The sequence below is a fragment of the Condylura cristata genome, unplaced genomic scaffold (assembly GCF_000260355.1).
Source record: "Condylura cristata isolate star-nosed mole 26May11 unplaced genomic scaffold, ConCri1.0 scaffold00004, whole genome shotgun sequence".
Taxonomy (NCBI): Eukaryota; Metazoa; Chordata; class Mammalia; order Eulipotyphla; family Talpidae; genus Condylura; species Condylura cristata.
Window position 1 is genome coordinate 62,554,793 of NW_004567105.1, and position 18,906 is coordinate 62,573,698.

Here is an 18,906-nt window from a genome sequence, read left to right on the forward strand (position 1 = left end):
CTGTATAAAAATCTACACAAATTGCAATAAAATCGCAGCAGTCCATCAACTGAGTGTGACTGTCTGTCAGTTCCTGCGCCGAATCCCGTTCTCCTGTCTTCAGACCCTGTCTCTCCCTCGGTCCCGGTGCCCTGGCTAGGGCCGGTCCGCGGCAGTCCCTAAAGTTATTTTCCTGAGGGAAAGGACTGTTCATTTGGGTTAGGGAGGCCATGTGCTGAATTGGCTTTGTGTAAACTGAATTTCCTATTTCTAACCTGTTGCAATTACTTTGAGCCTCATCTCTGTCTTCCAGAATCACACAGGATTCTGAGCCTTTACTGATTATGCCATCCATACCCCCAACCAAGTCAGCTCCAGAGCATGGGTGTTTGTCTACCGGGAGCCAAATCCTCGCTGGCCATGTTGGCCCCAGGGTGCATGGTTAGTGGTGCTAAAGCCCAGTAACAGCGGCAAGCAGAGAGTAGGGAGTGTGAGCTGGCTTTGAAGCCTGGAAACTGCTGAGCCTGCTACTTAGCAGTGGGTTCCAAAGACCGTCCTAATGTGCTAGCTCACATAGCTCAGAGTTAGGTTGTCCTGCAGCACTTCAGGGTGTGACAGGGCTCGCATGCCTCAGCCCGGGTCCCCATTGTTTCTCCTGCTTATTCTGTATGGAGCCCAACAATAGGCCAGGCTCTGTCAGTCTTACCCTGTTCCCCTCATCTCAGCCCTCCCCTCCATAGTCCTTCCAGCCACCATCAGCCTCACACCCACCCACATATTGTGTCTGAAATACACCACCCTGTCCCTCCACCCCACCACCAAGGGAGCAGTAATCTGCAATCAGTGTATAGCTGTCAGCCCCTCGGGGCACTTTCCAGCTCCACAGAACTACCTTGCCCTAGTTGTCACACTTTCCCACGGGGTGACTCTTGGGAAGCTAAAAAGCCTGGCCATTTTGGCCCAGTGCCAGTCCACCTGATGGCACGCGTCAGACCTTGACTTGACTGGCTGGTTTGCAGGCAGGCGTGCATAGTAACGGGTTTGATAAGTACTCTTGGAAAATTGCTGCATCATCTTTTGATGACCAAGCAATCCCTTCAAAAAAACCTGTGGTTCATCAAGCTTTACTGGACTGTGTTCAGTAAACTTAATTACTGTCTTTTCAATGAGGTGCTCACACTTTATGGCCGCACTGGTGGTGAGGGGCTTCTCGCCCGGTATGGAGTTTTCAAGGCCTTTTGGGCCTCAACTAAGTTCAGGCTCTGTCAATACTTCCTGAAAGCATGGGGGAGCCAAGAGAGAGCCTGTAACTATCCAGCCAAGTCCCCCCTACACCTTTGCTCATCATCTAGACTCCCACAGGTAGCAGTCAGCCCCCTGGGAAGGAGCTGCTCAGATTTTCCTGGACTGTTCAGCCCTTTCCAGAGCTCACAGGTTAATCACTTTGTCATCAGAGGCCTGAGCAGTGATTACATTCAGCTGTGTAGTTAGCTGGCCTTGGCACCAGCCTTTGGTGGGGGGTGGGGGGAGGACTGGCCTGGCCCTGAGGGACGTCTGGCAGGAGAATCAGAGCAGCCCTCTACCACTGGCTCCAGCTTTCTACTGGTGACACATAAGAGGATTAGGGCTCAGGACTCTGCACAAGGGGCTTTTATTCTCAGGACCACATTTTCATTGGTTTGCAGAGCCCCAGAAACAGGAACAAAAGGTGGGGAGAAACTGCCAGATCCCTGGCCCTCCATACCCTGTGTTTTGGGGATTGAGGGAGCCTCAATCCCATTTGGTGGGTGCTTAGCATCCAGCCTCAGCAGGTCTGCCTGAGGCGTGCTCTCCAGTGGAAGCGGTGGTGGGCGTCCTCACCCTGCCTCAGAGCACAGAGGCCTGAGCCATTTGCAGAGTGACCCAGCCAATTTTCCAACGTGACACTGGCTGGGAAGGGAGTCATGGAATCATGGGATGTGAGGATGGGAGGATTTCAGCCTTGTAGGAATTTAGAGGCCCAGAGAGAGGCCATGGCTTGCCCAGCATTGCTCAGGAGGCAGGGCCTGAGCTAAGAGAGCCTGGGAGTTGGGCTTGTCCGCCAGAAAGACTTGAGGCTGGCTTCTCTCCAGATTTATTCTAAGTGGAATTACACAATATGTATTCTTTTGGATAATGGTTCTTTTAGCGTAATGGTTCTGGGTGCTAAATGTACAGCATTTTGCTCTTTTATATTGCTGAGTATATGCCATAGTTTATTTAGTCACCAGGTGCTGGGCTTTTTATTTATCCTCATTTTTTATGTGTTACAACGAAAACTATTAGGAGCATTCCTATATATATATATATATATATATTTTTTTTTTTTTGTGAAAATTTTGATCACTGGGTCATAGGGGTTAAATCTTAGCACTGACACTATGAGGGCCGAGTTCCACCCTGGCTAGGAGGTGACCCACATGGTGCAGCAGACCTCTCCTGTCTCACCCACTGCTCCCCTCAGCAGTGTATTTCACACAATCTGCCTGTTCTGCTCCCCACTCTGTCTCTGGTGAATCCTCTCATCCCCGCACCTCTGGCTTAGACTCCTATTCTTATATGCATAAATAAATAAATCCTTTAAAAAATTTTTTTTGATCATAGAAAATTTAGAGAATAAGTACGGCAAAATTTTTTTCAAGTAAAAACATTTACTTTAGTTCTTTTCTTTTAAGAAAATACACCCGCCCCCATATGTGCTTCCTCTTCCTCCCTCCCTAGAATAATCACCATCCAGATTCTAGAGCTTATTATTCTCAGTGGAGTTGTTGGCACATTTCACTAGCAATAATCACTCATTCTATTCAACAATCACTGAGCACCCACTATGTGCAAAGCATTGGTCTAGACACAGGGATCCAGCAATGAGCCTAACAGGCAAAACTCCTCACCCTTAGAAAGCAGACATCCCAGAGTGGGAGACACGAAATAATTAAAATGTATAGTGTATTGGTGGCAGTAAGTGTTGGGGGAGAAGGGAGGTGGGTGATAACACAGGAGTAACTTGAAATGTTAAATGGGGTAGTCAGAAAAGACCTTACTGAGGTGTTTCACTTTCAATGGCTGTGTAAGAAATATCTCCCCAAACCCAGTGAGTTAAACCCAAGGATCATTTGTTACTTCTGGTTTCTGTGAGTCAGGAATTTGGGAGCATCTCAGCTGGTTGGTTCTAATTCAGGATGTCCGTGAGTTGCGGTCAGAAAGTGGATGGGCCTGGGATCACCACCCTAAAGTCTCCTTCGCTAACATGTCTGGTGCTTGACTGGTTAAGACCCAACAACTGGAAACAAGCTTGCTGGGCTTCTCAGTTATTTTCTCTGTGGTCTTTCCACTTGGGAAAGTTCCCTGCTGGGCTTCCAGAGAGGGTGGTTAAGGGGGAACTACAGCAGATGGGGGTGGGAGTGGGTGAGGGTGGTAAGCGGTAGAGACTGCTATCAGTAGTTGCACTGAAGGTTTTGACCTCTAGGATGGGTCAGCACTTGGGACCCTGGCCAAAGGCTTTGGAATACAGCCTCCAGACTTATTAACCAGTGAAATAGCTGGTATCTTCTGCCCTCTCGAGGATAGTCACAGAATTACTTAGACTTCCAGCTTTGCTTCTCTTTTGTTAGGAGTCTATAATTTTTGAGTTCATTTTCTCCCACCCCACCCTCACTCCCCAGCCATGTGTGGGTTCACTTTTTATTTTTAAAATTTGTTATGCATACAAGAAATGGGGTTCAGGCTAGAGATGTGGGCATGGGGGTGAGAGGATTCACCAGAGACAGAGTGGGGAGTAGAACAGACAGATCCACTACTGAAATACACTGTGGAGGGGAGCAGCAGGCAAGACAGGAAAGGGTCACATCCCTGGCTGGTGATCGAACCCAGGCTGAAGTGGCTGTGGATAGCTTCATAGTGTTGTCTTTAACACCAGGGAGGCCCAAGGATTCAGTTTTAACTCTGGATTATAGAGACTCTTGTCACAGATGGTATAACTGTCAGGCAGCACAGGGAAGAAAAAATTCATCAGCTTAGAGACAGAAAGGCAAAGGGAAACTTTGGTGTAGATGCAGCAGGTTTTGGAGAGAGGCTGAGACAGGGCTAGGTGATGTTTTCCAGCAGCGACAGATGCATCGCTTCTTGAGCTCTTTAGAGCAGGTGGCTTCCCAGAAGGAGGATAAGGGAAGACACTGAGGGTGACTGCCAGAGAGCTCTTTTTTTTTTTTTTTTTTTTTTGGTGTTAAACACCATTATAGGGTGGTCTAGTTTTGTCTCGAATGATCACCTTCATCTGATGTTGATGTTTTATAAAATTGTTTACATGCTACAGGAAAATACCAAGACCTAGCTCTGAATGCTCATCCAGCCAGTTCCTGGATGCCAGGGGCAAATTTTTTTCTTTCCCACATTAAGTGTGAAACATCCCATTATTGGCTGGAAGATCAAAGTCCCTTGCACAAAAGTAGTCTGGATGTACAGATGTACAGCTCAGGTGCAGAGCTTCAGATAAATGACTACATTACATATGTCTTAAGCCTGTAATCTTCACAGAAACCTGGAGTCTACTTTCCAGTCCTGATCAGATATTGACCCCTTCCCACATATCTGTACTCTAATCTGAATCTATCAAAACACTGCTCCATTTAAACTTCACCTTAACTCCATCAGTCCTCCAATCTTATATCAACTCTCCTTTGCTCCGCTAGGAGCAGACACATTGCACTTACTGAGGCTTCTTGGATTAAAATGAAACTGTATGTTAAAGGTACATGCTATGGGAGAAATAAAAGCAGGATGTGCTGAGGAAGAAGTATACCATTTAATTAGGGCACTGTGGGAAGGCCTTGCCTCCCTGGACATCCGAGCAAAGAACTGAAGGAAGTAGGGAATTTTTTTTTTTAATAATGTTAATAGTTTGTTTTCACATCATGTTGTGCCTTTTTCCATCTCAGTTGTACTCTTCGTGGGCTTCCCATCACCAAATCACCCTGTGCCATCACCATAGTCCAGGGCATTTCTCTCCTCACTGCCGTTTTCGATCCCATTCCCCACTCCACCCCCATAAAATGTCTCTGGTATATAGTTGTTCATTATTATTGTTATTCTCTCACCTGGTCCTTTATAATCCTGCTATGAGTGAAACCATCCGATATTTTTCCTTTTCTTTCTGGCTTATTTCACTAAGCATGATCCCTTCCAGCTCCATCCATGTTGCTGCAAAGGCATGTGTTTATTTTTTCCTGTTGCTGAGTAATATCCCATTGTGTATATGTACATCTTTTTTTAATCCAGTCATCTGGACGTAGGGAATTTTAAAAAAAGTGTGCTGTGTACCTCGGAGAAGAGCATTCCAGGAAGAACAGTATGTACAATGGCTCTAAAGAGGAGCTATGCAGGCATGTGTCAATCACATTTTTTACAAAATATTTATTTTTCATAGTTTATTTTTATATCATTTTGTGCATTTTTTCCATCTCAATTTAATCCCTGTGGGCTTCCCATCACCAAATCACCCGTGTGTCAATCACATTTTCTAAATGAGCCTATCCTGACCAACTCTTCAATCTCAAAATCTACCCCTACACCATTATTCTTTTATCTTGCTTTTCTCAAAAGAAAGTGCCAAGCTACAATTCCTTGTTTGTTTTTTGCTTTGTGCAAGGGCGGGTCCGAGCTTCTAGCAGTATGAAACACAGGTGGTACGTGACAGAGCACGGACAGTACAGCCAGGAGGCGGCAGAATGCGCAGAGAGTGTGGCCACAGGGACGAACAAGCGACCAGGTCGCAGCGTCAGGGTATTCACACTTAGGGAAGGAGCCGCACGCCCCACCAGCTTCAGCATCCCACTTTCCGCGCGTGCGCCGGCTGCGACCTATGCCCACGCACCCGCCTAATTGGCTGCGACAGGCGCCTAGAAGTGGCGTTGCACATGCGCACTTCTACCGCGCGCCGGGATTCTTGAGCGGCGTGTTCCTTTAAGCCTCCGTCGTCTCCACCTCAGCTCCAGTTCCCGGTCTGGGGCGCTAGTCTGTTTGGAATGTTCGTGGAACTCAATAACCTTCTCAACACCACCCCTGACAAAGTGGAACAGGTAAGATGTCACTTGATGTGGAAGGGGGCGGGTTCCGGGAGCGTGGCGAAAGACCTGATGAAGCAAGCGCACGCGGCCCCCTGGGAAAGATGGGACGTAACGCGTGTGCGGGGGCTCCTGGGAGTTGTAGTTGGGAGCGGGAGGCCAGGCTGGGCCTTGTGCCTGCGGATGTTCAAAGTTCCCAGGAAGCACTTCAGACGTCTTTATTGGCTTAGGTTCACATCCTTGTGTACCCGGGACCCTATCCGTGCTCACTAGAATGGGAGTTCCAGGCGCCCGTGGGAGGCTTCTAGAGAGGAGAGAATTTAAATTTACATCCTTCGCATGGTACCAGCTTCTTCACCTCCCCATGCATTTGAGACCCAGGAGCACCCAGCAGATCCCAAGTAACGCGGCACCACAGTCTCCCCAGCCTGCTTTCTCCACCCTCCTCCCCACACTCTAGGACCCCTCAACATCTATTTTTTTTTTTTTTACGTTTTAGCCCAAAAAAACTCAGGGATGTCTGGTTTATTTCATAACCTTTTCCTCCCTAATGAAATTATAAACTCCTCCAGGCAGCCGTGGAGGTACCATACAGGTAAAGCTTTTTTGTAACCAGTATAGCACCAGGCAAATTAGAGCTTTTGTTAGCTCCTCTTGTAGTTGCCCAGTCTTGTCTGTCTAAGCCTCGTGGTGGACACGACAGGTACTACCCACACCTCAAAAGTCCTCATCGCTGAGCCAGAGTAAGGGAATGGAGGATCCAGGTGGGCACCAAGAAGTGTTTCACTGGAGTGTAACCCTCAAGGTCTGATAGTGTGATCTTTCATATTTATATGTGAAAAAAGCCACAACAGCACAAAGGTGGTATGTCTGATAGACTTGATCCTTCCCTTCTCTGTCATTGAGGAGGGTGGAGCAGAGAAGCCAGGCACTGTAGAAACCATCCTTAGAGGACTTTCCTTTACGGGGCAGGGAGAGGGGCACCCTAGAACCCCCAAACCTTCGCGCTCTAGATAGGTTTTGCCATCTGCAGCAGCAAGACAAAAACACTTAAGACCTTTAATGGAAAGGAACTTTAATGCAATTCATGTGCAATATAGACAAGACAAAGAATATAGTTTCCAAATCTAGCACCCAGAGTTACTCATTCCCTCATGAGTAAATGTCCAGCCAAACAGAATTGGCCTAAAGCAAGATGGGAAAGCCTGCCACAAGTCTAAAGCACCTTCCAGTGGGGAGCCATAGAAAAGGGTAAGAAACTGTCAGACAAGTCTGGGAGGAAAAGAGCAAAATCATGATAACAGCTGCCATTGTTAACAGGTTTTGTTTTTTTTAAAGATTTATTTATTTATGCATACAGGAACTGGGGCACAGGCCAGAGGTACAGGGGTGGGGTGTATGAGAGGATTCACCAGAGACAGACTGGGGAACAGAAGAAGCAGATGGACTGAAACACACTACTGAGGGGAGCAGTGCACAGGACAGGAGAGGTCTGCTGAGCCATGTGGGTCATTTCCCTGGTTTCCTGGCTGGGATGGAACTCCTCCAGTGGCTACGGACAGCTTCTTAGTGCTGTGTTTTAACCCATTGTGCCACCAGGGAGCTATCTATATCTGTTTCAGCCAGTCCACGACCAAGAAATCAGTGCAGCTTCTTCACATGTTTCTCTACTCAGTGTGCCTCGTCTAGGTCTCCTTGCTCTTGGTCCTGCTTCTTGCTCTTGGTCCTGTCTCTCTCCAGCTTCTCCTCCCTGCTCAGCAGCATTCGGCCTTGGGTGTCAGGAACCAGGAACCTCCCCTTTTCCTGGGGACCATCCTCTTACATTTTCAAGACTCATGATCATGGGAGAGTATGCATTGTGATCACTGAAGAGTATGTAGTGGAGATTTTTGTTTCTGAAGGTCTCTGTTATGAACTGCTTCTCTCTCCTTCAGTTTGTAGGATGAATTGGCATGAGAATTAGAAATAAGAAGGAAGTTGGATCAGTTGGGTCAAAAAACCTATTTTAAAAATACACAAATCTTATCAGTGTTCATTTTTTGTATAATATTTGATTTCTCCTCTCAGGCATTGTCCCTGTAGATTTATTTTTATTTATTTGTGCATATAAGAATAGGGATACAAGCCAGAGGTGCCGGGGGTGAGAGGATTCATCAGAGACAGAGTGGGGAACAAAAAAGGCAGATCTACTGAAATAAAGAGTGGGGAACAAAAAAGGCAGAACTACTGAAATACAGTGCTGAGGGGAACAGCAGGCAAGACAGGAGAGGTCTCCTGTGCCATGTGGGTCAGCTCTCTGGGGATTGAACTCTTACTGCAGTGACTGGTGATAACTTGATAGCTCTGAGATTTTAACCTCTGTACCATCTATTAGGGAGGCCCCAGTTTTTCTTTATTGAGAAAGTGGAGGCTCAGATGTGTTTGTTTACCATAAGTGACTTAATGATATTTATTATTTTAATAATTGATATTTCCATGATTTTGACTTTTTCTTTTTTGTAAATATATCATATATACACAATTTAAAAATTACTCTACAGGTGTTGAAATTTGGAGATGGCCATAATTGATTAGATTTCTACCCTCAGCTGACCTCTTTCCACAGAGTCTCATTCACCTTTTTGTGTTCTTAACTTTCAGGGTAAACTGACACTACTCTGTGATGACAAGACCGATGGCAGTTTTCTTGTGCACCATTTTCTCTCCTTCTACCTCAGAGGTATGGGACTCATTGATGCTGTAGGGAAAGAAACCCAAGGCAAAAATTAAAGCACCTGTTTCTGGAAGCAGTGAGAATAATATTAACTAGCCAGGACTTTGGTGTTTACTAGGTCACAGTTTGTTGACTTGTTCCTTCTCCAACCCTGCCAAAGAATGACATGTGCTCACTTACATGCATAGGTGCTCCTTTCCTATTCTCCAGCCACGACTCCTCCAGCCGCGACTCTGGGACTCCCTCACTGAGGTCCTTTTGTGGCCGCCTGATTTAGTTGCCCCCCCAGACCTGTGCATCTTGAAGTCTCTGGGCACTGGCAATAGTTGCTTCCTAAATAACACAGGGAAGAAAACAGCATGGCTACTGCAGTTCACAAGTGGAAAGAGGTTCAGAGAAGAACACAATGAAATAAAAAAGACTCATCTGTCAGTTGATGGTCTCTGATCACCAACGGAGTGAGGCCAGGAGACATGTTGGCCCTTTGGCACTCTTAGTCATTCATAGATTTGAAAGTCATTTTCTTGTGAGTTTATTGTTAGCATAGAAAGAATAAGGTAACTGGCTCTATAAGGTCAGAGACAAGATTTTGTGATGGCAAAAGAGCAGGAGACCTCCAGATACATTATTAGAATTCATTCTCAGTAAGGTAGCTAGGGCTTCTTTATTCCCCTTCTACCTTCTTAAGTAACAAGTAGAGAGATGGATAAAAGCAAGGGGAAAAGATGAGACATTAAAAATCAATTATTTTCTTGTATACTACCAAAAAACACATTGAAAAATAGAATTTAAAAAACAGCAACACTATTTACAACAAAACAAAAGAGAACTTACACATCTAGCAGAAGTGCATTTCAGAATAGTGAAATAAGGTACAACTACTAAACATGATAAAAATGCATCTGAGAATTAAGAGTTTCTCAGGCTTTGAGGTCTCTGGCTCTTGAGACTTGTCTCGGTGCTTTTGTTTCCAGAGACTTAAAGTGTATGAGACAGGTTGTAAGCAGGGAATTTATTAAAACTCCATTTATTTTGTTTTCCAGCTAACTGTAAAGTCTGTTTTGTGGCACTCATTCAGTCCTTCAGTCACTACAATATTGTGGGACAGAAGTTGGTAAGTATTTTAGACCTCTGTGGTTAAATGAGTATGTGTGTGTCAGGCACTTGAGCAGGGTATTAGACTGGCATTGTAGAGAACTTAGCAAATGTGAGACTTGGGAAATTATGGGATCCTGAACCCCTTATTTGATGGACTGAGACCGCATCTCTGCATGTTCTATTAACTAGTTTGTAGATCTATTGTCAATCAAACCTACCTCTACGGAATCTAGGCCAGATAAGGTTTTCTTCCTAGTATAGGCTTTTTTTAAAAAAAAAAAAAAAAAAAGATTTACTTATTGGGGTCCTCCCTGGTGGCTCAATGGGGTAGAGCTCAGTACTTCAAACAAGCCGCAGCCGCTTCATTGAGTGTTTGATCCCCACCCCGGGGGAGATCCACATGGCACAGCAGACCTCTCTTGACCTACCCGCTGCTCCCCTCAGCAGTGTACTTTGTCGGTCTGCCTTTAAAGATTTATTATTTATACATACAGAATTGGGGGTATAGGCCAGAGGTGCATGGGCAGTGAGAGGGTTCACCAGAGACAGAGTGGGGAGCAGAACAGGCTGGGGAGAGCAGCGGACGGGTCAGGAGAGGTCTGCTGGAGCCAGGAATCGAACACGTACTGAAGTGGCTGTGGCTAGCTTGCAGTGCTGTGTCCTAATCCATTGCACCACCAGGGAGGGCCTAGTATGGGCTTTAATCTTGCATTGGGTTAGATATCACAGCTTGTGTTTGGGACCCACATGTTGGGATAAGTGCTTTTGTCACCTGCTCCTCACCTTATCTTGGCTTATACTCATCTCACCCATACAGGGAGGCAAAAGTAAGATGGCCAAGAGAATGGTGAATCTCCCGGCTTAGTCTGGGCCCTCACCTGTGACCTTTAGCCAGATGTATTTCCTGGGATTCTTTTTAAAATCAGCCCCAGAAAGGGAGAGAACCAGACCACCCATCAGCAGTGATCTTTGACACGCCAGTTTTATTATTGGGCCAAGTAACTTTTGCTTCTCTGCTGTTTCCCTGAGGAGAAGCAAGTGAGAGTGTGAGGGGAAGGTAGACTCTCTTTTTCCCATCCTTTGCAGAGAAGGATGAAGTTCCTGTATTAGAGATCAGAGCATGAGCTGAGGGTGAGTACTCGTTGAGAATACATGTAGGATTCCAGGTCTGTGAAACCTGTGTGTATGGCCCTAGCATCTGTGTTTCCAGATAGAAAGCTGTGGACTGTCAAGTCCAGACTGCCTACTTTTTCTATTACCTTTGAATCACAGTACAACAGGAATGGCATGCATAGTACTGGGCATGAAATACTAGAGTGAGTATCAGGAGACTGGTAGTGAGCAAGAGCAAAGGTAATGATCAGGAATCTCTCATGGGCTGCTGTTGAAGCTGATGTTGCTGTGTAATGGAGGACACCAGTGTGTGAACAAGCCATTAAGACATAGGCTGAGGACGTGAGGAATCTACAGAGTTCCATGTAACCTGTTTTTGCGCAGATAGAACATTGGGTTCAATATTTAGACTGTATCACAAACACACCCCTTGATGTTTGTTGAAATGCAGATTCTTGGGCTCTGCCCCTAAAGCTTCTAGTTCTAGAGAGCTTGAGGAGGGCTCTAGCATGTGCATTTTAATGAGGTATCTTGAGATTCTTTTTTTTTTTAAGTCTTATTTTTTATTTCTGCATACAAGAACTGGGATATATGCCAGAAGTGCAGGGGGTAGGAGTGAGAGGACTCACCAGCGACAGAGTGGGGAGCAGAACAGGCAGATGGACAAAGTACACTGCTGAGGGGAGCCGCAGACAGAGAGGTCTGCTGCACCATGTGGGTCAGCTCCCTGGCCGGGGATCGAATTCAGAACATTTAAAGGAAAAGAGTAGAGGCCTGTTTGGTGGCACAGAGGTTAAGTCTCAGCACAATGAAGCTTTCCCCAGCCAGGGAGCCAACCCACTTGGCCCGGCCTACCTCTCCTGTCTCGTCCACTGCTCCCCTCGGCAGTGTAGTTCAGTAGATCTGCCTGTTCTGCTCCCCACTCTGTCGCTGGTGAATCCTCTCACAGCCTCTGCACACAACTGCCCCCCTCCATCTCTGGCCTACACCACAGCTCTTGTATGCATAAATAAATAAATAAAATAAATCTTTTTAAAAAATAAACAAAGGAAAAGGGTGGAGAAGAACTTACTCGTAATGAGTTCTTTCTGTCTACGTTATAGGCACCCTGGCAGTTGCAGTCGATGAGTTCCATTACTTAAAACTTTAGAAGAGCCCGGAAGTCCCATATCACTGATGGCTAAATAAAGGTTTATGAAATTCAAAACCAGAAACTGATTCTTTCTCCTGCAGCAGCATTTCCCAGGCCTTGATTAGTCTTATTGTTACTATTTATTTAGTGCTTAATTTTGTAAATACTTGCCTTTTCAAAGGAAACTTTATATCAGTGTTACATTAGAAAACTATTACTGGATAATCACATAAGTAAATAAATAGGTAAATGGGTAAACAAACTCATTTACCAAAAAAGTGACTTGTAGATATATATCTAAACACAGGGTGGGGACAGTGGGTTGGCAACACTCCAGAAAAAGAAGGCATGGGCCCTTCCCTTAGGGTGGACAGGTGTGCATTTATAGGGTGTGGAGTCTGTTGTGCACATTTGTGAGCTGGAGTCTGTCCTCTGATGGGTTTCCCTGCAAGGTGCAGTAACTCACTGTCACGTTTAGGGTGTCAGCCTGACCGCAGCACGGGCACGTGGGCAGCTTGTGTTCCTTGAAGGCGTCAGGTCCTCTCTGGACGTCTTCTTCCAGACTCAAGAGGAGCTACACCCTCTGCAGTTTCTCAGGTCAGTCGCCTGCAGCCCGGCCCAGAAGTGCGCACTGGCAGTTGGGCCCAGACCAGGCTTGTCTGTGAGCCCTTCTCCGTGGTGTGCAGCAGGCAGAGCTGGCTTCAGGAATCAGCCACATCCCTGCAGTTGTAGCGGTTTTGGAAATCTTTGACTTGTAGCATGGGCCGAAGAGTAGATGATTCTCCCCAGAACTCTGGTTTTATTTACTGGGAGTGTGGCAGAATAGCATGCTTTGCTGTATCTTCCTTCCCTAACTAAGAGCCCTAACACTTTTGTTTCATTCTCGGCTTGATACAGGCGTCAGCGAACTAGGGGCTAAGAGTCAGCTACCTGTGTTTATGATAAAGTTGTATTGGAACACAGCCACATTCCTTTGTTTGCACTTTGTCTTTAGCTGTTTTTGCACCATAACAGCAGTCATTGAGACAGAGCCCATCTGACCCACCAATCTAAAATATTTACTGTGAGAGAGAGATCATGCGAGCGCAAGCAAGCCCATTTGGTATCCTGAGATTGTTTTTTCTGCTTCTTAAACTTTATGAGCATACGCCACAAGCAGCTCTGTGCAGCTCTGACTACCATTCTCCTTCCACCACAAACGGGTTCTCCCTCCACCACAGATGGGTCCCTAGGAGCTCTTCCCACTGCTCCCTCTCTCTGACAGCCTCATGGGGTGACTGGAGGCAGTGTGAGTCATGACCCTTTCTGTGTAACCCTGCGCACAGCCCTTTGCTTCTCTGAAACTGTCTTCGTCTGAATGATAGGCCTGGTGACGTGACCGCAGGTCACGGGGACTTTTGTCCTTGTTGTTCATAGGGCGTAACCCTGGAATGTGGCAGGTCTCTGGGCCTATTCTCGGTTTTTGGTGCCCCACCTATAGCTGGAAAACAGCTGCTGAGTGCAGTCTTGGGGAGACTAAGAGACAGCTGGAACAGCTTGTGTCAGAAACAGGTTGAATCTGTTATGTACACAATCACCTTAGGCCACTAGCTCTACCATAGGACACCTGATTGCAATTTAGCTTTTTATGCCAAGTTTGAACCTTCTGGGAAGCCTCCTGCCTGCCTAATCCAAGTAAAATTCAGTAAACATCCAAGTAAACTTGGACTGAGAGGCAATATGGGGTCTCTTAAGGAGCCAGGGCCTGATGATTTTTGTGTTCTTCAATTTCTAGCACAGTGCTTTACACCTAATAGGCCTTAGGGAATATATGACTTGAAATACGACTTCTTTATTTGCACTTGCACGCCTTTTCTTTCTCACTAGATCGTGAAACCATAGGTGCCAAGGAATGAGATCCCCCACAGCTGTGATCTCGCCTTCCCACAGCTGTTTTCTGTGGTGCTGCAAGGTCTCAGACGAACATTTGTAGAGAGAGTAAACTGGCAACTCTTACCTTGTGTCCCAGGGAGGCCAGCGCTGGGAACCTGCAGCCGCTGTATGAGTTTGTGCAGAAGGCCATGAAGCCCATGGACAGTGGGGAGGCTGTGTGGAGGTGCCCAGTGCTGCTGGTCGACGACCTCAGTGTGCTGCTGAGTCTGGGTGTGGGGGCAGTGGCTGTGCTGGACTTCATCCACTACTGCAGAGCCTCTGTGTGCTCCGAACTGAAGGTACTGATGGGGCTGCCCTCTCTGCTCCCGCCTGTGACCTCCAAGGGCTCCACATCCTGCTTGCAGTGATGTTTTCTGTTTATTTGCTTGGGGGCTTACCAGTCTTGCTCACCCAGACTGTGCGGTGTGTCCCAGGTATCTTATGAAGATCAACTGAGATAATGGGTGTAAATGGCTTTAAAAGTTGGGAGGTGCAATACAAGTATAGGATATAATCAGTAAAGGTTACAATAAAGTCAAATTATGAGACAAAGAAAAGATTTTGCCAAAATAGAGGATTTTTCCCCCTCAAAAATAGAGATTTTTTTTTTATGCATACAAGAACTAGATATAGGCTAGAGGGGTGGGGGATGAGAGGACTCACCAGAGGCAGAGTGGGAGCAGAACAGGCAGATTGATGAAGTACACTGCTGAGGGGAGCAGCAGGCGGGTCAGGAGAGGTCTCCCGCGCCATGTGATCACCTCCGGGACTGTGAATCGAACTTGCGCTGAAGTAGCTGCATCCAGCTTGCAGTGCTGCACCCTAATTTTTTGCACCACCAGGGAGGGTCCTGTTTGGTCCTTTCTTATATAGCACAGTATATTTTGGTGTCCATTGTCCAAAACCAGGATACATTAATTTTTTTTTTTTAAACAATTTGTAAGGACTTACTCAAGGCATTCCAATTTAATGGGGTTGATCTTCCTCTCTTTGCTTGGCTGACTTCTGCATGCCCTTCTGACCGCGGCTCAGCTGTGCCCACACCTGACCCTCTTCTCCAAACTAAACAGGATTCCTCTGTGATCCCTAAGTGTTGTGCTCTCTGAGAAGCCCACACTTTAGATGAATTGAGCTTGAAGTACACCTTGGAAGTGCTGGTCAAACTGTCCAGCAGATGATCAGAATTCCTTTTCTAGAGCCAAGGCAAGGGTCCTTCCCACAAACGAGTTGGTTGCTTCAGCAGCCGTGAGGCTGATCTGTGAGGATGTACAGAGGAGGCACCATGAATTCACTGCTCCCCAACCTTGGGGTCGTTTCCAGCCAGGAGCATGTTTTCATCTGTATCTCTGTTGCAGGGAAACATAGTGGCCCTTGTGCACGACAGTGGAGATGCTGAGGATGAGGAAAGCGATATCCTACTGAATGGCCTTAGTCACCAGAGTCACCTGATCCTTCGAGCTGAGGGGTTGGCCACTGGCTTCTGCAGGGACGTGCATGGGCAGGTAGGCGCATGGGCAGGTACGCAGGGGCTGGAATCAGGGGCTTGCTGGGCAGCAAGCTGATAGCCTCTGTGCCTGAATCCAGACTGCACATGGGATAATGCTGGGTTGTGATGTTCCTTTGGGTGAAAAGGAAATCTTGGAAATAGTGTGAATGGTTTTGTCCTTGTTAGTCACACTAACTTCAAAAATCAATTTCAATTCAGAGGTTCAGGAAGTCTAGATAGTGTCTCCATGGACTAGAATGCTCAGGGGGATTGGCACACCTATTTTAGATGTGCTTAGCTTCATACTCCAGGGCAGGTTTTCTACCTGCACGTTTTGGGACCAAAGTGGAGCTCCTGAAGGAGAGACCAACCATCCGGCTTTGTAGGTTTCCGGCGGGCACTGTTCCTTTTACAACAGATGTGGGGAAGCCATACCCATGGGCTGGGGCTGTTGTTGCCTGAGACCAGACCATCAGGGTACTCCCCTTCTCAAGGGACTGCTGTCCTGAAACTTCTCTTTTGGAATCAGCCTCTTTTGGAAGCCTTCACACAGCTTCTAGGTTAGCTTGATGTTGACCACTCTTGACTCATTAAGGGTGGATTGGAGTTTTGGCCGAGAGTCAGTCAAAGGCAAGTATGGAAAATAAAGAAGCAAACTTAGAAATGTTGCAGCTGCCTGTGGGAAGTGAGAGAAGGTTCTGCTGGGCAGCTTGCGGGCTGGCTCTGAGGCCAATCCCCCTGAGCATTCTAGTCCATGGAGACACTATCTAAACTTCCTGAACCTCTGAATTGAAATTGATTTTTGAAGTTAGTGTGACTAACAAGGACAAAACCAAGTTTAAGAAAAAGAATACATACAAAATGTTTTTTTCTCTGGCTGACTTTTCTTTTTCTCTTTCACATTTTCTGTAATGACTAACATCACTATTGTCAAGAAGGACTTTTTATTTTTAGTTAACTGGTAATAAGCTTTATTTTGGAAATTGTCCCATTTCTATATGGGGCATGTAGCTGTGATTTCATAGTGGTCTCATTTGAAGGTCACGGAGGAGGCAGGTAGGGTTCATGATGGGGTCCCGGGGTATGTCTGCACCCCCCTTTCATTCTTCTCCCTGTCACTGTAGCTCAGGATCCTGTGGCGAAGACCACCACAGCACACAGCCCAGTGGAATCGGAGCCTCACGTACCAGTACAAGATACAGGACAAAAGCGTGTCCTTTTTTGCCAAAGGAATGTCTCCTGCTGTCCTGTGACCTGACTTAGGGACAACGGAAGCCACCTTGGACTGTTCTCAGGTGTAAAAGATAAAGCCGCTGAGTGGAAATGGGTCTTTTCACCATAGTGGCTGTAGCTCAGCCACCTCACATCCCCACTGCGACCAGGTGGTGGCGCTGTGTTTCCTGGGGCCACATTCAGAGAACTCACTGAGGAGTCTGCCACCTCTGTGTGGTGGGCCCTGAGGCGTCCTTTGGAATGTTCTGTGTCAATAACCTTTACCCCTAGCTGCCCATTTTGATTTGTTGTGTGTGCCAGGGCCAGAGTGGATTTGACAATGCCAACCACCAGAGTCTGGGTGGCAGGCATTCAGGGTGACAGCTAAGATAATTATGACTGGTATAAAGTGAGTTCCCACATCATAGCTTCCCATGAATTGTCTCACTTAATTTTCAGCTTCATCCTGCATAACTGTTTTTCCTTAAATCCAGGGAGGAGATAGGTGTAGAGAGATCTAGAAGCATGTGCAAGGCTGCAGAACCAGCTGTGGGTAATGGAGTCCTGACTCTATAGCCCTGACTTGCTCACTAATCCTTGTGGAAACAAGAAACTCCCCAGTTCACAACTTCCAAGTCTTCCTGATTCTGTGCTGTCACCTGTGTGTTGATGAGATCTAACCAGCCTTCAGGCCTGGTACCCTGACCTTAGCCGCATAAGCCCCCCGTGTAACGGACCCCAGTTTGCTGTTCTTGCTGCCAGGCAGTGTAGAGTCTGTTGAGGAACCGACATCTTCGCCTGTGAAGAAAAGGAGCTCTAACCCCAGCTTCCTCTGGGTTCCTTCTTACAACAGTGGACACCAGGACTGTTATCTGAAAGGAGGTGCTTTTTATTATATGTAAATTATACCACAATGGATTTCACCCTAAAAATAAATAAAATGTTGAAAAGCACTGCTTTGCAGTGACTAAGGGAAGTTTCATCTGTTAATTTAGCTTTTATTTCATTTTTTAAAAAAGATTTATTTACTTATGCATACAGAACTGGGGTATAGGCCAGAGGAATGGTGGGTGAGAGGATTCACCAGAGACAGAGTGGGGAGCAGAACAGGCTGCTGTATTGAAATAAACAGCGGGTGAGACGAGAGGACTGCTGCACCATGTGGGTCACCTCTCTGGCTGGGGATGGAACTCAGGCTGCAGTAGCCTCATTGTGCTGTGCTTTAACCCATTGCACTACCAGGTGAGGCCTATTTCATTATTTCAGTCTTTTTAAAAGAGAACATTTTATCACCCCCTCCTCAAATCAGACCTTTGCATTGTTTACTTCACTGAACTAGTTTTTGCCTTTATTCTCAAAATATTGCAGACCTGATAGAATATTTGAACATTTTGAGTGTAAGAGGAAGTAGTATTAAAAATCTGATGATTTGGGCCTTCCTTGATGGCACAATGGGTTAGGGCACAGCCCTGCAAACTAGCCACAGCCGCTTCAGTACGAATTTGATCCCCGGCCCCAGAAGTGATCCACATGGCACAGCAGACCTCTCCTGTCTCACCCACTGCTCCCCTCAGCAGTGTACTTTGTTGATCTGCTTGTTCTGCTCCCCACTTTGTATATGTTGAATCTTCTCGCCACCCCTGCAGCTCTGGCCTGTTCTGTATACATAAATAAATAAATCTTTTAAAAAATATGATTCTTTTAACAATTCTTCAGTATTTATGTAAGTTTCATTTGAGCTATATTTCTGGAGGGACAAATTAGCCCAAAATATTTTTTACATGGTTTGAATGTTGCTGCTTTGTTTCTTCACTTAATTTTTAAATGTTTCATGAAGTGATTTGGATGTAATTTTCTGTTTGTGTTTTCTTTTTTAGGATTTATTTAATGCATTCAAGAGCTGGGGTATAGGCCAATGCTATTCAGCATTGTATGGTATTGTTATATCCAAATTTGGTTAGCTATTCTCTGGGCACATAGTTGGGTTTTATAATTATAAATAATTCTGATATGAATTTTGTATACTCACCTGTTTGAAAGTAGGGAAAAGTACTTGTTTCCTTAGATCATTTATACAATCATTCACAGACACCACTTTTTTTTTTTATTTATTACAAAGTTTATTTTTACATCATTTTGCACATTTTTTTTTCCATCTCGATTGTAATCCCCGCAGGTTTCCCAT

General features: G+C 46.0%; 1 protein-coding gene across 2 annotated transcripts; it reads left to right on the top strand.

Moving 5' to 3' along the window:
- Positions 1–5,938: 5,938 nt before the first annotated feature.
- ELP6 (elongator acetyltransferase complex subunit 6) lies at positions 5,939–17,757 on the top strand. Of its 2 annotated transcripts, XM_004676225.2 has the most exons (7): positions 5,939–6,071; positions 8,697–8,775; positions 9,813–9,883; positions 12,591–12,709; positions 14,121–14,322; positions 15,379–15,525; positions 16,634–17,757. In XM_004676225.2, the coding sequence occupies exons 1-7, from the start codon at positions 6,018–6,020 to the stop codon at positions 16,760–16,762; spliced, it is 801 nt and encodes a 266-aa protein (XP_004676282.1). In that variant the 5' UTR covers positions 5,939–6,017; the 3' UTR covers positions 16,763–17,757. The 2 variants fall into 2 exon arrangements, with proteins under 2 accessions (XP_004676282.1, XP_012590449.1); XM_012734995.1 differs by lacking the exons at positions 5,939–6,071; positions 9,813–9,883 and having other exon boundaries at positions 8,698–8,775.
- Positions 17,758–18,906: the final 1,149 nt, after the last annotated feature.

Excerpts from the sequence above, each read along its gene's own strand:
- ELP6 (XM_004676225.2), top strand. The coding sequence starts at position 6,018 with ATGTTCGTGGAACTCAATAACCTTCTCAACACCACCCCTGACAAAGTG. Across the intron at positions 8,776-9,812 it reads TCTCTCCTTCTACCTCAGAG|CTAACTGTAAAGTCTGTTTT; the intron begins GTATGGGACTCA and ends TTTGTTTTCCAG. Across the intron at positions 15,526-16,633 it reads GCAGGGACGTGCATGGGCAG|CTCAGGATCCTGTGGCGAAG; the intron begins GTAGGCGCATGG and ends CTGTCACTGTAG.